This window comes from Callorhinchus milii, unplaced genomic scaffold, assembly GCF_018977255.1.
Source record: "Callorhinchus milii isolate IMCB2004 unplaced genomic scaffold, IMCB_Cmil_1.0 Scaffold16, whole genome shotgun sequence".
Lineage (NCBI taxonomy): Eukaryota > Metazoa > Chordata > Chondrichthyes > Chimaeriformes > Callorhinchidae > Callorhinchus > Callorhinchus milii.
The window spans coordinates 1,156,568-1,172,264 of NW_024704757.1; the positions used below are offsets into that span (position 1 = coordinate 1,156,568).

General features: G+C 43.5%; 1 protein-coding gene across 1 annotated transcript in view; it reads right to left on the reverse strand.

The window, feature by feature from the left end:
• Window positions 1-15,697, reverse strand: part of cacna1ha (calcium channel, voltage-dependent, T type, alpha 1H subunit a) — a 141,527-nt gene that overhangs the window by 17,588 nt on the left and 108,242 nt on the right. The window contains exons 24-29 of the mRNA XM_042340973.1: window positions 14,386-14,537; window positions 12,135-12,244; window positions 10,874-11,007; window positions 9,933-10,003; window positions 2,379-2,457; window positions 1,945-2,066 (exon numbers count right to left, since the gene is read on the reverse strand). Coding sequence (XP_042196907.1) covers window positions 1,945-2,066; window positions 2,379-2,457; window positions 9,933-10,003; window positions 10,874-11,007; window positions 12,135-12,244; window positions 14,386-14,537 — 668 coding nt within the window. The remainder of the gene's footprint in view (window positions 1-1,944; window positions 2,067-2,378; window positions 2,458-9,932; window positions 10,004-10,873; window positions 11,008-12,134; window positions 12,245-14,385; window positions 14,538-15,697) is intronic.

The window sequence follows — 15,697 nt, forward strand, 5'->3', positions numbered from 1 at the left end:
TGAAGTTGCATATTATTATAATCACCTGGGCAACATAACAGTGCACTTAACAGTGGGGTGGCTTGAAACCATACCCTCTCAGAAGCACTTGCATTCCATGAACTTGAGCTGTTGCAAATTCCTTCCAAAACGTCAGACACAAAGTTAAATGGCTGAAGTTTGACATTACTGGTTTGGATTCTCTCTTAAGGATGGATTCTGGATTCTCTTCTGCATGGGTCAGGCACCTGACTGACCAAAGAAAAGAATCAACTCCGCAGATTGAAGCTCTGGAATCAAAATATAAAAAGTCTGATTTTTGATAACCTCCTGAACCTCTGAAGTAAATTAAATCCTTGTTATTTATTCTCAATAAATCCATAATTCCAGGTGTGGATTACTCGGTTTAATCAGTTTTATTCTCTACTATGTTCCTACGAGTAAGCATTTACTTCTCCTGGGTGACTCAATGTAGAATTTTAATTACTGTTATCTCCTCGTAGGGCACTGACTTGAGAGCTTTTATAATCTGCTGCTTCCTGTTGTTTATAAATCCGTTTCACTCATCCTTGCAGACAATTTACTCAGACCTCGTCCCATTTTAAAAGAAAAAATAGAAGCTTCTCTTGTGAAGGTCACTTCATATCCTGAGCCCATGCAGTAAATGTAGCGGTCATCACCTAGAGAGAAATGCTATCAGCTGAAATGGCCCAAAGGCATGGTGGTGCAATGGCAAAGTTTAAACTCTGCCGACTCAAACCTCTTGAGCAACCAACAGCTGAAATAGAGAAAGCCGCATATGCTACCAAGATGGTTATTGCCCTCAATATTTTTAAAAGTAAGGCAGTACTGCAATTAACCAGAACATTAAGCTGAAAAGCTTGAGGAGAAGAGTTCAAAAGGAATTGGCTCTACCGCACTGTTAGTGTGGTTATGGGACATTTGCCTGTCACCTCCTGTACCTGTTGTAGCTGCTGTCAAAGTGTGATGCGTTTCAATCTGCAGTGTGATGCATTTCTTTGAATTCACACCCAATTGTTTGGAGGCATTCCCATCATATGTTAAATTACTTTTTTTTTTGAACTGTACTTTCCCATCAATTTCTCCAATACAATTTCAGCTGTCTTGAGTTTGCCTGCAGTTAAGATATTGTAGTAGGTGTGTTAGCAAATCGCTGATCCTAGGTTAGTTGATCCTAGTTCTGTAAAATTGACATGAAAAACAATTTGCACTTATATACCATCTTTCATGCAGGATAGAGAGACGAATCAATGACTGGAACTGTTTGCCTGGAAAGGGGTTCGAGGTCAGGACAGTGAACTCATTCAAACAGCTTGATGGGTGGTATGGTAGGGTAGGTGTTCTGGAGGATTAGGTGGGCCAAAAGGCCTTCTTCATCCAGACCAATTTTGCCATTTTGTGATCTTGTGAAAACATCTCAGAGAACTTTGCAGAGAGGGAGCTGGGAGCAGTTCGAGTTTCACTTTTTTTTTCTTGCTTCCTGTAGGGATTCACCTATGCTGTGCTCTATGCCAAAGAGTGTACCTGAGATTGGGTGTGACTGCAAGTGAAATGATAGATCAAAATTGCCAGGACCTGGCAACATCATTCCATCACACCACAATTGTACCTAGCAAACCACCTCTGAGGGTTTAATACTATTTAACAAGACCCTTAAACCTTCTAATTGGAGGTAGCCACCTCCAATTAGATATCTCTCCAGCAGTCAATGGTAAGACACACAGATTACCCAGAGCCATTTACAATTTAGAACATTTCACTGGCATATTCTTAACGGATTGTATGCAGATACTTGATAATCATTAGTGACACAAAGCAAAGTGACTTTGAGTATAAATAGTGATAAATGGGACCGTTTAATTTCCACTAGGACATTCTAATTACTAGGTTTCTAGTGCATTACTAATGCTTGAACTTAACATTTCAACAGAACTAATTACATGCCTTCATTATTCCATTCCAGTTGTCACCGGTGGAAACACGGAATAAAGTCAGGAAAGCCATTCCAAAATTCTCAAACGTTGCATGTCGACTCAGTCCTTCACATGGGTTTTCATCGTTACAAACTGAAAGACAAAAAAACATATAGCCATTACTGCACCACCCTGGCTTCAAATGGCTTGCAATCCCTTTCCCTCTAAATTGCCTGTTATTTTGCCCCAATGTTCAGGCTTGAATTTTTATAGGAATCTGTGGCAAACCTTCACAATCATTACATATTTGAAATGATCATTGTTTTGTGTACTGTAGGCTGAAGTACACATTGAAAGGGAGGTAATGTATTTAAACTTCAAAATAAAGCATGCAATGTTGCAAATGTTAAGTACTGTATGACTCTGTATTAACGAGATTAAGCCAACCAAAGAGATTTAACTCACCCAGTTTACCGAAGAGTTCAACCCCTAGAGCCGCATAGATAAAAAATAAGAGCATGAACAATAAGCCAAGATTTCCCACCTGAAAGGCAAAAGGAAAGACAGTTCTTGTAAACTGCGGAGAGACTGCCACATCAATATATAACATGTTTATATAGAATTTAGCTTTCCCAAAGCCTTTGTGGTTTCCTGTTTTATTATACCTTCCGTCATCTTCCACACCCTTGGCCCCCACCACTCTCGAATGCACCCCAGCTCAGGTGCAAACCCTTGACTGTCCAGTACCTTGGGACGTCCCCCCGACATGAAAGGCTTGATATAAATACAATTTGTTATTTTTGCTGTGATAATTCCAATTTTCTGTTGTACATTTTTTAATGTTGTTTTTAAGAAGCTAAAATAAATGCAAACTCAACATTTTGTTGACAGAAATAAAAACATCATTACATCTTAATGAATCGGAAAGCATAATAGGCTGAAATATTTTTATTGCATAGCTGAAAAGGATTTTCTCCCGTCGTGTTTACTCCAAAATCCATATAATGCAGTATGAAAAATAAAATTAATAAAAGTATTAATCACATCATGGCATGGCAGAAACAGCCAAAATCAATCAATCAATCATTTGGCATAGGAATTAAAATGCATTAGCTCTCCCCATTATTTTGCATAGTGTGAAGAAACCTCAGTGAGCTGATTAATACTTCAGAGCCCCTGGATATGATGTTGGCTTGTTTTAGTGTATAATCTGGTGGCTCAGTGTGTGAATATGATCAAATAACAGCTCATTTAAGGCTGAAAATTTACAGAAATTACTTAAGGGAATTCTGATAGCACAGGTGCACATAAGTGAGTTGATGAAAATGGTATCACGCATCATTTGCAGCTTCTTGGCACTTTGTTTTGCACAGAGTTAGTCACAACCCAAATCTATGTTTCATGTGTAAGCTTCAGCGGCCTCAAAATTTCACCTAGTCCTTAGCCTGAAGGCAATTTTCTCTTAAAATTTCATGTGAAATGGCACAGAAGTATGGATGTTTTTAAACCAAACTTAATTTGGTTTCAGACATTCTTAAAAAGCAGCTTCCATGTGAAGATTAGATTTAGGCATTATTTCTGAGCATTTTCTGTTAAATTTTCCATGATGTCTTCCCATTACAAAGGTCTTTGTGGGAATTCAAATTCAAGATCCTCATCCTCACCTACAAGGCCATTCATGGCCTCGCTCCCTCCTACCTCTCCGACCTACTATCCCACCCAGGTACCTGCCCGTACCCTCCGTTCCTCTGGCTCCGGTCTGCTCCACATCCCCCGCCCCAACCGCCCTACCATCGGTGGCTTTCAGCCTCTCAGCCCCGAGGCTCTGGAACTCCATCCTCCAGTGCCTTCGCCGCTTCCTCCGTTTCCTCCTTCAAGGCCGGTCTCAAGACCTTTCTCTTCAGCCCTTCCTTCAGCTCCCCTCTCGACTCTCTACCCCCTCCTTACTCCCTCCCTTCCCTCCCCTCACCCTGACCATGTCCCCCCTGCTCAGGTCCCGACCCAACTGTCCAGCGCCCTGCAACGTCCTCCCGACGTGAAAGGCGCTCTATAAATGCAATCTTATTATTGTTGTTGTTGTCTTACAGGCTAATGCTAAGTTTTGGTATCAAGTCTCAGGCTGGCTCAGTTGGTAGCATTCTCATCTCTGAGGTTGGGTTCAAGCCCACATCGGGACTTTGAATCCTCAGTCAAGACGGACAATCCCACACAGTGCTAAGGTGCTGCAGGAGCATTATTAATCCTTGCATTTGATATACCGCCTTATCACATCTTCGAGATGTCTCAAAGCGCTTCACAGAATATACTGTAAGGTAAATTGACTTTATATTTTATGGGCAAAATATTGTCAGAGGTATTATTCTTCAGGTTAAACGTTTAAAGCAAGGTTTTATCTGTCTGTTGAGATAGAGGTTAAGGATCCCATGGCACTAATCAAAAAGAGATGGGAGTATCTCCTAGTTTCTCCTAGTGTCCTGGACATCCCCCAGATAAAATGGTCATCCATTTAATGGCTGTTTGTGGGACATTGGTGTGCACAAATTGGCTGCCCCATTCACCTGCAATATACAGTCACTACACTTCACAGTAAAACTATTGTGAAGCACTTGACGATGTAGTAAAGCGTTATATCAATTGGAAGGATTATTATTACAATTATTGTCATAAAACAGGTGCCTAATGTAGGATAATCAATGTTCTAGTGGCAAATTATCAAATATATCCCAGTGAAAAATAATTACTCAATAAAAATGAATTTGTTTGAGAAGTGCCTAATATATTTTAGTTAAATCGAATCACTCTCATTGAAGGGTATGGGGATAAGATGGGGCAGTTGGTTTGAGTTGGTCTCCATGCTCTGTGAGCTGGTGCAGACTTGATGTGCTGAATAGCCTCTTTCTCCGCTGTAGATTTCTATACATTTATGTTTCTCAATTAGTTGATCTTATTGCCTTTGTAAGTAGAGGTTTGTAATGTGCTACCACAGATAGAATTGGCGAAAAAAGACCAGGGTAAACTTGATGGGGCAAATGCCTGCTTTATCATTCTGTATTATGATGATCATAAGTAGCAGTTTGTGCCATTCAGTGATAGTCAACAGTAGCCACAAACTGCAAAGTTCCTGAAACAGTCCACGTGTATCATTGTGTGACTCATGGGGATGCGTAATCAGTTCAAGATTTGAGGAACAATTAAGATATACTCAATGTACAGCTAGCCAGAAGCTCTGAGCAATTGATCCAGACATGGATCCAGACACCAATAAATTTTCTTGTAATTTTACACAAAAGGAAATAGATTTGCTTGTAATTTTAGTTTGTTTGGCCACCTTCCAATCTCCCAAAACTTTACCCTCCCCATCAGCTCAGACTCCCACTCAGCCATGTTCCCTGATGTGAATTGTGCTGTATAAAATTATAAATTATTCCCTCCACCTCACTCTCTCCCTTGCCTCCTTCAAGATCCATCTCAAGACACTCCTCTTTGACTGTGCTTTTGATCACCCTCCCCAATCCCGACCCCCCAGCTCGGGTCTGAAACACTGACTGTCCAGTGCCTTGGAATGTACTCCCTATGTGAAAGGCGTTATACAAATGTAATTTTGTTGTTGTTGTATAAATGTAAATTGTTGTTGTTCTGAGCTTTTCAACAAAGTTTGTTCAGTGAGGTTACAGAACCCAAGCTTTAGTCATTAATTTCTTTCCATTATAATGATATTTTCAGACACTTAACTAATCACTTCGATTAATTCTCCTATTGTTCAGCACAGATTAGCACCAGATTAGTTGACTCACCCAGATGCTTGGTGAGTATAGTTTTTAGGAAAAGTACAAGTATCACACTGGTGGAACAGCGATGTTCTTAAAAGAAATGAATGGAGCTGAGGGATCTTTACTCCGCTGCTGTCTACTGCTGGTGTGCTTGATGCTGGTTTTATTGCTTGCATGACATGCTAATTTATGTTGAACTGAATACTTGATTTTCTTCTTCAACCATAAAGTCTTTTCAGGAAACCGACCAGATTGGTTTACACTGAAATCTCCTGATGATTTCATTATTCAGAAAGCATTAGAGGTTCACATTAAAATTTGATTAGTCAAGTCATATTGAACCTGTTTTTAAACACTTCGCAAAAGCTTACTCAAAGTGGGTGGACTTAAACTTTCCAAGAATGGTTTTAAAAGTAACAATATAGTTGGTCGAATGGCTTTATGTTTTCTCTGAATTCAATCTTATTCACTGAAATAACTTGCTTTTGGTAAAAAAACTACTTCAAATGAGTTTAACTCTAAACATTGAAGAGAGCAATTACTGCATTAAAGTGAAAGCAACTCCTTTCCAACAACAACAACTTGTGCTTATATAGCGCCCTCCATAGAGGGTAGCACCTCAGAGTGCTTAAAATTTCAATGTTGTTAATCAGATGTCACAGATGTGCACTTGAACCAACAACTCCTTTATTTCTTAAAGATGATTGCAGGTAACAAAGATCTATTCCTTCCGTTCTGTGGGCAGGGCTTCGCAGCCACTTTGGGGCATCTTATTTTGCGACTCTGTGACGACACAAGCGGCACTTTTCTAGTTAAAATTTTAGAAATTCACAGAACAGAAGAAGGCCATTAGGCTCCTCTTTTAAGAGCAATCCTTTCAGTCCAATTTACCTGTCCTTTCCTCATCCTCCTGTGGCTTATGCATCCAATGTCAGTATCAAGCACACCACCATCAAGTGTTCCACAGGACAAATGTGGAATAAAACTCCCTGTCCACCCTTAACTTTGTTGAACTCCTATGGGATACTTGTACTTCCCACATAACCTGTTCTCACAAAACATCTGTGTTTTAGCAATGACTAATCATTGCTGAGGAACAAGGTTCCATCTGTCCGATACACTTTTCTCTTCAACCGTGCTTTCGGCTCCCCTCTCGACTCTACCCCCTCCTCGCTCCCTCCCTTCCCTCCCCTCACCCTGACCAGTTTCCCCCTGCTCGGGTCCTGACCCAACTGTCCAGCGTCTTGGGACATCCTCCCGACGTGAAAGGCGCTCTATAAATGCAATCTTGTTGTTCTTGTTTTCTTAGTGCCCTTGCGCTAGCTCAGCAGAGAGAGAAGAAACACCCATTCAGAGTCAACAGGTTTCAAATTAGATCTCAAAATGTGACAATAGCCGACAGCAAACTACTGTACCAACCAGTCCCTTGGAAGATCGATTTTTGTTTACAATTTTTATCACCGAGGTTGTGCATTTTTTTCAGTATTGATTTTAAGCAAAATGTAAAACCAATTTTGGATAGAAATACAGGCTTAAATTTTTTGTTCACTGTTCCACTTTGACCTGAAATTAATTATTCCTGCATTGTTTGCCAATGCTTCAGCATTGCAGCCAGCCATGAGAAGCATACACAGAACTCACAGCGTGCCTGCTGGGAAAGACCTCTCACACAATGAACCTCATGCTAATCTACACCATTATAAAATGTTAATGATCCCAACCAGGTTGTGCAGCAGTTCTGTATTTATAAATTAGATTTTTCTTTAACCCTCAATATTGAATACCGATTCTGAAGCTGTTACATTTTAACACCAATTTTGAATAACAATAATCTTTGCATTTGATATAGCGTCTTATCACGTTTTCGCAATGTTTGAAAGTGCTTCACAGACTATACTGCAAAGTGACTTGGCATCTCCTTCTGCTCCAGCCTGCGAATCCTCCATCGGGCCCACCGTGGCAGATGCCTCTGGCTGTCCAATGGCAGCCACTCTGACTGCCCTATCCCCCATTCTCACTGCAAGGCCCTTGAGGGCCAACCTCTCCTCCCTCATCCACCCCCACCCCCCTTGCCCCCCACAGTCCACGACCAACTGTCCCTCCGCATTGGCCTACAAAATGTCTGCTCCCTCTCAAAAAAAACGCCCAAAATCCAAGACCTCGTTGTCAACGAAAACATCAACATTCTCGCCCTCACTGAAACCTGGATCACTCCAAGTGACACCTTCCCCCTGACAGAAACCACACACCTTCCATCACACCCCACGACGTAACCGCCGTGGTGGCTCTCATCTCCCAGTCCCTGCTTGGCCTAACCCTTACTGCTCTGGAAACTTCCCCTCCTTCGAGCACCTTACCACCCCTTATCACCCCTCCAACCTTTCCCTCAAAATTCTCCTTATCTATCGCCCCCCCCAGCCTCTCCCCCACCTTCCACCCTGACATCTCCACCCTCCTATCTTCCCTCTCCCTCTGCTCTGAATGCCTCCTTATCCTTAGCGATTTCAACCTTCACTTCACCCCTCTTGCTCTACTTCTGCTGACCTCCTCCCTTATCTCCTCCCTCAACCTCTCTCTCCACATCCACTCTACCAGCCATGTCCGTGGTCACTCGCTCGGCTCGGTGATCACTCGGTGCTTCACCATCTCAGACCTCACCATCATCGACAAAGCAATCTCGGACCATCACTTCATCTCTCTTAACTCCTCAATCCTTCTCCCCACCGCCACCCAACCCACCTCCATCTCCCACCTCCTGGAAACACCCCCCCCACCTCATTCCCTCTTGGCTACCTTGGAGTCATCTGAACTCCTTCCCATCTGTGCTTCCTCCTGCAATTGACTTTTCCTCCTCTATCACTCTTCCCCACAGCTCCCTCTCCTCCACTCTCGATTCCCTTGCTCCCCTCACTTCCCGAACTGTCTCCTACTCACAAAAATCACCATGGTACACCAGCCACCTCCAGTCCCTGAACGCACAGGTACGTGCCGCTGAGCGCACCTGGCTTAAATCGAACTTAATGGTCCATCGACAGATCTGACTGGACCTTATCAAATCCCTATCACTCTGCCTCGCCTCCACTAAATCATCGTTCTACTCCAAGACAGTCTTGGAGGCCAAGGACAACCCCATGCTCTGCTTCTCCTCCTCTACCAGCTCCGTAAAACCTCTCCCACCTTCATCTCCGATATTTTGACACTTCTTACATCTCTCTGCCTCTGCTCTGATCGCCTCATCATCCTGGGCGACTTCAACCTGCACTTCACCCCCTCCTGCTCCATCTCCTCAGATTTCTCTTCCTGCTCTCCTCGCTCAACCTCTCCCTCCACATCAACTCCCCCACTCACAGTCACGGCCACCCACTCGACTTGGTGATCACCCGGGGCCTCAGTGTCTCGGATGTCACCATCACCGACAAGGCCGTCTCCGATCACCACTTCATCTCCTTCACCACCTCCACCCCCCTCCCCACCTCCACCAGACCCACCACCATCTTCTACCGCCCCTGGAAGAAGTTACCCCCACAATCCCTAACCGCTGCCTTGGAGTCCTCTGAACTCCTCTCCCTCTGGCCTTCAACCCTCACTGACCCCTCTTCTCCTCTCACCCTCCTTCACAACACCCTCTCCTCCACACTCGACACTCTTGCCCCCATCACCTCCCCAACTCCTCCCTCCATAGGCTGCAGATCATCCAGAACTCACTCACTCCTCTCCCACACCAGGCTCCATGACCCTATCACCCCCATCCTCGCCCAACTCCACAGGCTTCCCATCACTCAAGATCCTGATCCTCACCTTCAAAGCCCTCCATGACCTTGCTCTCCCTACCTCTGTGACCTCCTACCATCCTGCCCGCTCTCACCGCTCAGTGGACTCTGGCCTGCTTCACATCCCCCGCCTTGCTCGCCCCACCATTGGTGGGAGGGCCTTCTGCCACTCTACCCCTACCCTCTGGAACTCCATCCCGCAGTCCATCTGCCTTGCCCCCTCCCTTACCTCCTACAATGCCCATCTCAAGACTCTCCTCTTCGACCGTGCTTTCGATTACCCTGCTTCCCCCACTGCCCTCCACCCTCCCCAATCTCGACCCCCAGCTCGGGTCTGAAACATTGACTGTCCAGCGCCTTGAGACGTCCTCCCGACGTGAAAGGTGCTATACAAATGTAATTTTGTTGGACGAAACGCAGCAGGCAATTGCTCAAATTATTTTTATTTTATTCAATAATGTTGATGCAAGAGATCTTACCTGAGGCAAAGCTTGTACAACAGTGTCGAGTAAAGCTCTCATTCCAGTCGCCATCTTGAGCAGTTTCAGCACTGGGAAGGCAGAAAAGTAAGAATAAGCGTAGCATTTAGATGATACGACACCCAGATAATAGGGCATCTGATAAAACTACTTGATGACTTTTTTCAAAAGTTTGATAAGGTAACATCTGAAAGGTGTAAGATATATTGGAAAATTATAAGGGGAACATACTCCGTCCCCTTATAATTTTTAAATAGTACTTTAGTTGTGTTTTGTATTGATGGGGATGTCAACTCGCATGCAAACTTTTTCACCCTTCTGTATGTTAGTGGGTTATCACATTTCCGAAATTTCCTCTCTTGTTCTTCCCAAACATCGAATATGCTCATTGTGTTATGTGATCTCTACTCTAATTCATTCTTTGAGCATTTAAAGGATAATAAATTTCTTAATTACCTCCCTCGGTTTGCCCTTCCTTCCAAAATCCACAAGTTTTGATAAATGTAAACTTGGTTTCACCTAAACATTACTTCAGGACTTTTCAGGTTTTCAACCTTGGTATTGCACTAGACTCTGGGCCCCAAATTCCACCTTCTCTTAGCCTCTAGGACCAGTTTGTCTTATAATTTAAGATGGCACAGCATTATGAACAATTCTTAAATTGAAGCTTCATTGGGAAATTGTTTATTTTTAAGAACTGCAGAAACACAACTATGGACAGCACTACCAAGCCAGCCACCCACGCTAAAACATGGCCAACTTCTGAGTTGCACAGGAAATGATGAATGAAATGATGAAACCTAATGAATGTCCCAGAAGTTGGTCATTCATTCCGGCTTCACTTTTCACACAACTGCTGACGGTGGACCCAGTTAACCATACTATAACAGAGAATGCACTGTATTCTAATAAATAGTCCCTCTAAAAAGTGGACATGTTACCTCTTGCGATTCGTAGAACTCTCATAATACGAATGATGGTGGGGTTAATAGGGAGCGAGGCATTAAGTTCAATTTCTTCCAAGGTTATTCCCATTATTGAGAGAAGCACAATGGCAAGATCTAGTTGGTTCCACCTGGAAAAATTAGTCATTCTCCTTAAGTGTTTGTATTTCAAGAGGATTATAATCACTGTGACTCACAATATGAGCAGAAAGTTAATTTTGTTGTGTTGAAACACTTGTAGAATGTACGGTAGGTCTAGTACGTGGAGGTATTTGAAGGAAATATTAGGATCTTAAGGTTGAGCTCCTGCAAGGATGAGGATGAGGGTCAAGGGGTTGTGGAGCCTAGTGTGGGAGAGGATCCATGTTGCAGAGTTCTGGACGGACTGGAACTTGTCAAGGATGGAGCTGGGACACTAGTGAGCAGGGATATTGGACAAAAGTCTATTCTGGAGATGACAAAGTTGTGGACAAAGTTGTGGTAAATTAAGTTCCCTCCAGCCCCCCACCCAATGTTACAGGAAAATCTCTGATCAAAGACTACAAATTCAGGGAATAAACATCAGTGTAAATTTAATCAATTAATCTTGTTGCAGTCCATTAGATTATCAAAACATAATCATTATGAAAACTCATGAAACAGAAATTTTGTTTACTGAACAGCTGGGGATCATTGTGCGGAGCAAATAGTTCCTGTAGATTGATCAACATTGCTTTTAATGTGATTAATTTTCAAAACCAGCCCAAAAATATTTTTTCCTTATTTTTCCTATCCTTCCAGGTTGCTAACAAACCCTTCCCCAGCTAAGAAAGCAATTGTGATTTGGAACAAATTAATGAATGCAGTTTCCATCAATGTAATGTCAACACTATAGGGCACAAACCACTTAATAACTAGTTCCCCCAATGCCGAAGGGTCTCAGGCCACTGCAGCTACAGATCCAGACATTCAAAACACAAATGCGTGGTATTAGCAGATTGAAATGGCAGGCAGCACTGGGACAAATCTGTTCCACCGGAAAAATATGACATTTGAAAATCTATGAACCTTGTCAAGACAATGGTCACAAAAGCTACTGCACAGAATCAGCTATAAAAATGACAACAATAATAATAATCCTTGCATTTGATATACACATGCCAACCTCATAGGCTTTAACCAGATTTGTCCCTCACTGAACGCTGATTGACACGGCCCAGTTAGGAATTCAATATTTGCATTCACCAGCAGTCAATAGGAAAACTTCCATGTTTCTTACCTGTCTTTAAAAAATCTCCGGAAGCCAAATGCAACTAGTTTAAGAACAGCCTCGAAGACAAAGACGACGGTGAAGACATAATTGCAATATTTCAGAGCCACTTCAAGTTTCTGGATGCAGATCAAAAAAAAGAAAATTTCAATCATTTAGTCAATTAATATTAAGGGTTAATTGTCACGCCAAAAAAATCCTTTAATTTGCAAAAGTATATTTATCTATCTACCAGCTGGATATCAATAATAATGAATTACAAATGTATCATAATTGGCTATTGAAACCATCCCTAATTATATAAGTTTTGCTTTGTTTGTTACCCATGTTACTGACTGGATAAGTCATTGGCAATTTGAAATCACAAGCAAGTTCTTGGTAGCCTCAGGAACTAAAATATATTTGACTGGCAGACAACGACCATTTAATTTGTAAAATTTATGGATTTCTTTTGGGACGTCCTCCCGACGTGAAAGGCGCTCAATAAATGGAATCTTGTTGTTGTTGTTGTTGTTGTTTGTTTAAAAAAATGATTTGCGCTAAAAATATTTTTCTGAATTTAGGAGCACTGAAATGACTCGTAAGTGTGAGTAAATGTTCTATATCTACAGAAGAAGCAAATGGGTTGTTCTCCCCGCAACAATCGGGGAAAAAATCCACAAATGGTTTTTCCTCCGGCCCCCGCACTGTCTCGTGTGGTGTCCCTCAGGGCTCTGTCCTCGGTCCCCTCCTCTTCACCCTCTATATGCTCCCCCTGTGGTAACATCATCCGCAGACATGGGGTTAACTTCCACATGTATGCGGATGACACCCAACTCTACCTTTCCTCCTCTACCCTCAACTCCACGACCCCCGATGTCCTGACAGCTGTCTGTCCGACATCGAGTCCTGGACGAGAGATAACTTACTTCAGCTCAACGTGTGCAAAACTGAGGCCCTCCTGATTGGCTCCGTCAGCGCCTCCGCACCTCAGGCGCTGACAGCATCAGCATCCAAGGTCGCACTCTCCACCTCTCAAGGCCATCAGGAACCTCGATGTTCTGTTCGACCCTGAGCTGTCCTTTCTCCCCCATATCCGCGTCACAACTGGCACCGCCTTCCATCACCTCCGGAATGTCGCCAGACTACGGCACTACCTCACCCCTCACGCGGCTGAAACTCTGGTCCACGCCTTTATCACCTCAAGGCTGGACTATGGAACTCTCTCCTCGCCGGCCTTCCCGCCACCTCCCTCCACACTGCAGGTCATTCAGAACTCTGCAGCTCGTGTACTGTCTCGCACCAGATACCGCGACCACATCACTCCCACCCTCGCCCTCGCTCGCCCCCACTGGCTCCCCACCCCCCAGAGGATCGAATTCAAGATCCTCACCCTCACCTACAAGGCCATTCACGGCCTCGCTCCCTCCTACCTCTCCAACCTACTATCCCCCTACCTACCTGCCCGAACCCTCCGTTCCTCCGGCTCCGGTCTGCTCCACATCCCCCGCCCCAATCGCCCTACCATCGGTGGCCGGGCCTTCAGCCTCTCAGCCCCGAGGCTCTGGAACTCTATCCCCCAGTGCCTTTGCCGCTTCCTCCCTTTCCTCCTTCAAGGCCGGTCTCTAGACCTTTCTCTTTGACCGAACCTTCAGCTGTCCTCTCGACTCTCTACCCCCTCCTCGCTCCCTCCCTTCCCTCCCCTCACCCTGACCATTTCCCCCCAATGCTCGGGTCCTGACCCAACTGTACAGCGTCTTGGGACGTCCTCCCGACGTGAAAGGCGCTCAATAAATGGAATCTTGTTGTTGTTGTTGTTGTTGTATTTAACTGATTCTGTGTAAGCTAACAATGGTCTTACGCACAATGCCCATTATAAACTTATAAAAGCTGTTTGATGTCAACGTTAGATGTTAGATGTTAGATGAGCAGCCAGTGAACAAATAGACACCCGGCAGGGTTAGTTCATTTATTGACAACTATAGAATCACTCCCAATGAACGGTTGGGAGTAGAAAAACATTGGGTATGAGGATTCGACAGGAAATGGTACTAAGTTGATAGCTTTTTCTAATGCACATAGAATTACACAGAATTTTACAGCAAGGAACCTGGCCATTCGGCCCAACCACTCTATGCCATAGTTTATACTCCACACAAACCCCCGTCCCTCCTATTGCCCTTTCCTAGAGGCCAATAGGCTGAATGCTCTCCTTCTGAGCTGGACATGTCTATGGTTCAAGGATCGCTCAAGCTCTATCACAGTTTTTGCATGCACTTACAATTGGCTGTTCATAGTGCTCCATGGACATAGTGATGACATTGATAGCAATAATGAATGTGATGAACAGATCCAAGTAGTGGCTGGTACACATTGTGTGGATGTAAAGTCGAGCAGGTGAGTAGTTGGCATAATACGGCCTGCGCTGGGCTTCTGAATGGAACAAGGAAAAAAGAAAACACAGATTTGAATATTCTAAAACTTACATCACAAAGATTAAAGATTAAAATATGTTATAACATACACAAAGATCACTGAGTACATTTAATTTCATTAATAGTATGAGTTACTACTAAGTAATATGAATATTGTGGTTTAGTCAATCTGAATTGATGATGGTGGTGGTACCAGACATGCAGTGCATTCCTCATTGGGCTGCAGCCCCCAAAGCCCACAATTAATTCCCAGCCTCTTCTGACATTCACACCCAGCAGTAGGGGTCTTGCGTATAGTGGGTTCCTGACCTCCATTTGGGTCGTCAGGCTCAGCTCTGAGCAGAGGGTGGCTCATAAAGGGAGAGAAAGAGGGATTGGGGGGAGTGGGTAGTGGGAAATAAGAGGAAGAAGACATTGTTGCACTGCCGCATCACTTTCCGTGCAACCAAGACAGGGTTAGTACTGAGGGTGCACACTGAAGCCAATCAGTTTGTTCAGTTTCCCCTCATTCACTGATGCCTGAGGAGCCACTGGGACATGCATTACAGTGTGGGATGCAGTTAGAAGGTGACATTTGCAGAAAGGCAGGGTGTACATTTCATTCAAAAATAATAAAACAGTTGCTGTTATAAATTCACACATGCAATATTGTGCCCCCATGCTAAATTATGTATAGCCATGTAATGCAGCAGACAATGTTAAAGTGTTACTTTGGTGAAAGTTGAGATAGGTGCCGTAAAATGCATTAAAGCCGAAGTAATAATTACATGCGAGTTTTAGTTCATAAATGTCTTCATACGGATAACAATTTGTTCCAATGGAACTATTAAGGGAGAAAAGAAAACATGCAGCTGCTACATGCTTTACTTTGGAAACGCATGTGATTTTCCATGTACTACTGCACTATACAATCCTGGGCTAAGGGGCTGTCATCAATAGGTGGTTCTAAGGTTTGAAGAGGGTCACTTCTGTAACTGTGGTTTGTTTTCCTTTTTCAAATCAAACTGAATAAATAGAAGGAATTGATTCTTCGTCACCCAAGACTAAGTATATAAAAGTACGCAAGAGATATCCAGAGCCCACAGTGCCTGGATTTGCTGGTGCTGTTACCTCCTAACATCTTCTGTTTATACGAAGAGGACAATGGCACTTGCCACA